The sequence below is a fragment of the Daktulosphaira vitifoliae genome, unplaced genomic scaffold (genome assembly GCF_025091365.1).
Source record: "Daktulosphaira vitifoliae isolate Bord-2020 unplaced genomic scaffold, ASM2509136v1 Scaffold_1, whole genome shotgun sequence".
Taxonomy (NCBI): Eukaryota; Metazoa; Arthropoda; class Insecta; order Hemiptera; family Phylloxeridae; genus Daktulosphaira; species Daktulosphaira vitifoliae.
Window position 1 is genome coordinate 66390694 of NW_026099572.1, and position 5513 is coordinate 66396206.

General features: G+C 24.0%; 1 protein-coding gene across 1 annotated transcript; it reads right to left on the reverse strand.

The window, feature by feature from the left end:
* Window positions 1-1078: 1078 nt before the first annotated feature.
* LOC126896437 (uncharacterized) lies at window positions 1079-4379 on the reverse strand. The gene is made up of 2 exons (XM_050669224.1): window positions 3439-4379; window positions 1079-1450 (listed from the first exon to the last, which is right to left on the reverse strand). Exons 1-2 carry the CDS (start codon window positions 4302-4304, stop codon window positions 1321-1323), a joined length of 996 nt encoding a protein of 331 aa, XP_050525181.1. The 5' UTR covers window positions 4305-4379; the 3' UTR covers window positions 1079-1320.
* Window positions 4380-5513: the final 1134 nt, after the last annotated feature.

Genomic DNA, 5513 nt, shown 5'->3' on the forward strand with positions numbered 1-5513 from the left:
AAAAGGGTAACAGACACAAAAAAAAAAGGCATAAGGGATGAACTTAAAAAGTATTACATAGTTAAAAATTCAAGAATAATGTGTAACTAAAGATAATAAAAAAAAAAAATGTTTAAATTATTATTATTCTGCAAGTAATTGAGTGGGTTATGATAAAAAAATCACCCTGTATATATATATGTGTGTAAATATTTTTTAATCTTGTTTTGGCCTCACCAAAGGAAGATTTAAGAAATATTGGTGTCGAACTCTCAATAAAATATATTCTTTCAAAAGAAAGTACTTGTTCAACAAACATAAAAAAATTAAAAAAAGACAAATTGTAAATTATACTATTAAAATATATACAGTGTTTATAATCTTTACAAGTAAAATCAGTCATAGATTTTGTAATGATGTGTTTTGTAAAAAAACACATCATAGTAAAACCAATACCTTCTCAGCTTCGCATCGAAGCTAAAAACTAAAAAAACACGCTTTTAAAGTACATCGAACTAAAAAGTTCAAAATAATTTTTAAAATAAGCTTAAAACAATAATATACGAAAAATACCTGTATTTGTAATCCCTTGTGTATTAATCATGTATATAAACTCAAAAATTTGAAACTTTAAATGTTTATATCTAATAAACGAATAAAGTTATATTAAAAATTCAAATGCCATTTACTATTGAATTAAAAACTCAAACATTTCATTAAATTAAAAATATGGGTTTCCATTTAAAAAAACAAAGTTGACTCCCTTACAAGGCATAAGGGATGAACTTAAAAAGTATTATACAGTTAATAATTCAAGAATAATGTGTAACTAAAGATAACAAAAAAAAATGTTTAAATATATTTATTCTGTAAGTAATTGAGTGGGATATGATAAAAAATCACTTTGTATGTAAAAGCAATGAATCAATAGTCTTTAAGTTCTTTATTAGATATTTCCCCAATCTACATAAATAAAATTAATTTAAAAAAAATAAATAATTTTTTTATAATATAAATATATATATTTAAAAAATATATAATATTTTTTTAAAAACAACTCAAAAACAGATATTTTTTAATATTGAAACAAAAAGAACATAAAAATTAATTGAAAACTGTTGACATAATTGTTTGAAACTAAAAAAATTGTATTTTCCAATGCTGTCATAATTAATATTTGCAGTTTCATCACTGGATTAATAAAAATAAATTTTTTTTATGTTAACATTTTTTAATTAAAAATACATTGAATAAAATAGTAACTAACTTAATTATTAAACAGTTTATCTTTTTTTTAATGTAAAAAAAAAAACGTTTATTATTCAAACCATGCGTCGTATATTAATTTAGATTGTTAAATTGTCCATCATTAGAATCTGGTGGTAGTTGATCTTCTTCTTCTTCAAAATTGTCTACTTCATTTTCTCTTTTATAATTCTTAAAGCGACCAATAATTTTATTCTGTATACTCCTATGTTAAAAAATATTTATTAATGAACATTGTTTATAAATGTGTTAAAATTATTGGATGGACCGTAATCATAAAATGTCATAAACAGATTGGGATGCACTACCTTGTAAAAATAAATTAAATGTCGTTATAACCTAACTGTTTGAGTAGCCTACGCTGGTTAAACAAGTAATACTATATGCGTTATATCGTGTAGCTTAATCTCTGAATATAGCGCAAATATCCTTCAACATTCATGACCTTCGCAAAAGTTTTCTTCAGAGATACTTTCGTCAAGACGTATGATTCCAATACTATATGTTAAAGTGCTAGGAATACTTACAATATAAACATAGTTAAAAAAAACTAAGAAACACGCTTTTAAACTATATTTATTTTTCAGTTTTTAGTTTCTTGTTATGATAGAAGTTACTATCAATATCATGGTTATAACGGGTAACGGGAAATCAGAGTTTGATTCCGGAGAGGGAGTCTGAGAATCGGCTACCACATCCTAGGAAAGCAGAAGGCGCGCAAATTACCCACTCCCAGAACATGGACGAAAAATGACGATACGGGAATCATCCTTTGTAATCGGAATGAATATATTCTATATCTCTTAATGAGAATAAAGCGTGTTAATATATATATATATGTATATATACATATAGTAAGGCGACATAACTACGTAAACGTATCATGCACTAGGTATAGCCGTGTTTTGTGGGCGGGGGAACGTTATATATATATGACACGCACGCGTGTACGGGTACGAAAACCAAAAATAAAAATTATACAGGAGAATACAGTTATTGGCGAGCGGTAAGCGGGGTGAGGTGAATGCGTTACGACAGTCTAGTCTCAAGGGTACAAACGTACACGAGGTAAACACGTCCATGCAATACGACCGATAAATCGTAGCTGTAATATTTAATATTCTTGTAACTTTTTGAGTTAAATATTTTTTAAGTTTAAATTCTTATTATATGTATAGAAATATTTAAGGAACAAAATAAAATTTCCTTTTAACAACTAATTGATGGAGATACGAAAAAAATCTGTTAATATTGGGTACTAGGTTCAACACATATTATGTACATAGTTCACATATTTTTTAAATTTAATCAAATTTTTGTAATAACTTTTTTTTTAGAAAATATCACATTTATAATAAAAGAACATTTTTTTATTGTAATTAGGATATATTGTAATTAGGATTGTCCAAGCAATACTATCGATAAATCGTAGCTCTAATATTTAATATTCTTGTTTTACTTGTATTAACTTTTTGAGTTAAATATTTTTTAGGTTTAAATTCATATTTTAAAAGTATTTTTAGTTATAAATAATATTAGTGATCAGTTATTATATGTTTAGAAATATTTAAGGAATAAAATAAAATTTTCCTTTAACAACTAATTGATGAAAAAAATCTGTTAAGATTGGATACTAGGTTAAACATATATTATATACATAGTTCACTTCTTATAGCTTCGATGCGAAGTTGAGAAGGTATTATTTTACTAAGATGTGTTTATTTTTTATTCCAACTATGCCACGTCACCACTGTACCACTACCCACCTGTGCTGGGTTTTTTTTTTAATTTAATCAAATTTTCGTAATAATTTTTTTTTAGAAAATATCATATTTATAATAAAAGAACTTTATATATTTTTTTTTATTGTAATTAGGATATCTCATGTGATAAATAAAAAAAAGCTGACTTCAAATTTAAATATTCAACCATCTTGATGTACGTGTTAGGTTTGACTTAATAAGTTAAATAAACGTAAAATAATTTTACATGCCGTATTTTTATATGTATTAGAATAAATGCTATTATTACGACCACCTAAAATATGTTTAAAAAAATATTTTACTTATACTACTATTGACCATTCTATCGGATTCCAAAAATTATGATTTTCAGGTTATTATACATTTGTTTACGAAACTTATGTTAGTCTAGTTTTTAGGTAGAGTTTTAATTTTTAGTATAAAAACATACGTCTTAGTATCATCAACAATCAATTTGTCAAAGCCCAAATCATAATATTCTTCTTTAACTGTTAGATTATAAAACAAATATAAAGCTTCTTTATGTTCTTCAATAGTGTTAGTATTTCTATATCGTTTCAGGTCTATACCATACTGGACTAATAATATTGCTTTAACTGAATTTGAATAATGATGTAACGTGGACTTACTTATTTGGTGAATTTCGACTAATGTTTTGTTGTCTAATGTACTAAAAACTAATTTTCTAGCATTTCCTACTACTTTATTAGCCGTTTCCATATCATCATAATCAAGATGATTTTTTAATGTCAGAGCATACAATAGCCCTATCTGTTTAACAATACTTATTACATTTAATTGAAAATTATTATATAACGATTTATTTATAGTATCTAACAAAGTAGTAACGTATAACAATTTTAGAAACATGATATTTGATTTGCTTACAGTTTTCCGTAACTCCTTAGAGCAATAAATGAACATTTTTTCGTTGGAATTCCTATATTTGTAACATTTCTGAACAAAAATGTTTAATAGATGTCTAAATACTATCAAAGATTCAGTGTATCTAAAAATTATTAATTTGTTTATAATTGGTATTTGTATATAAAAATTTTTTTTTTCCACTTTCGCTAAAATATCTTCCTTAGCAAAATATTGATAATTGTTTTCATTGTCCACGAATCCATATGACTTATTTGAATTCCATCCTTCTTGTTGACGAATAATATTATATACATCAAAAACATACTGTATATTTAAGCTTGAATCTAACTTTGAACTACAGAAAACCATACAAATTTGATTGATAATCCAAAAACTATAAAAATTTAAAATGAATATTTGAAATATCATTTTTTTTTTTGAGATAAATAAGTAAAATTTTGATAACTAATAAATTTGTAAAGTAGATTTATTATTAATAGTATAACGATATTAAAGTAATTATAATCGATAATGCTAATTTTTCATTTTATATAATTTTAATACATTCAAATGAGTTTTGAGAGAAACACTTGGTTTCTATTTTAGTATTGCAATAATTATTTATGTACACAATTTTGTCATTTAAGAAATTTCAAGGATAAAATTTTATTTTTTAAAATACGTCTTAACTATCATAACTGATTAAAAATATAAATTTTTTTTTTCTTTTATTTATGAAATTTACAATCTGTAAAAAAAAAAATTTACAATAAGTAAATAGTTTAGAAAATATACATATATATATATATATATATATAAATATAAATAAAAATTATAACTAAAGTAATTCGATTCTGCATAAAGTACATTTTACATATATAGAGTGTTTCACCATAATTAACTCATTTGACTAGATAAACTAATGTAAAAATTAGTAAGTCACGTTGGGATACTTTATATATAGCATCAGTGAGCCCATGTTACTGGTTGATTTCTTAATATGACAAACATATTAGACAGTAGGGTAAATAAAACTAAGAAAAAAAACTGAAAATGAAGTAAAATACAAAACTAAAATAGTAATATTAATTAGCCATTGATGAGGATGAGCTTCCAAAAATGTTTGATATATTATAATGATTTTCAGAAGAGAGAAATAAAATGTGAATTCCAAAATATATAACTAGCCCGTGGAATTTACTATTTATGAAAAAATAATGCTTTTAGTTTGAGTTTTATTATATTTGCCTTAATTTTTTTTTTTTTTTTGATTATCAATTCATAATTTATAACGATCATTAGGTCCACTATAAGGATGTCAATGAAAGAATATATTTGAAATGGATCTTTCATAAAAAATAAATAAATAAAAAAGGGACTATAATTTATTTAGTCATAAAATTAGAAATAAATTAAAGGGTATAGATTTGTCATAGAATTTAAATGAATGCAAAGAATGTTAAATTTATAATTTGTCAATAGTTTAAAATGAATAAATGGAATAGAGTACAGTATTAAATTAGTATTAATAAAATTAATTCTACTATGAAATATGCAATGATTGGAGGGGAGGAATTTATGACTCTTGATATTCTTCATCGATTGTAGTATACAGAGTGTTCAGTAAGTCAGGAAACG

What these genes read in the sequence shown, in the direction of transcription:
- LOC126896437 (XM_050669224.1), bottom strand. Translation starts at nt 4,304, where the DNA reads ATGATATTTCAAATATTCATTTTAAATTTTTATAGTTTTTGGATTATC. An exon ending in ATTGTTGATGATACTAAGAC is followed by an intron (nt 1,451 to 3,438) that starts GTATGTTTTTAT and finishes TTTTTAACATAG; the next exon opens with GAGTATACAGAATAAAATTA.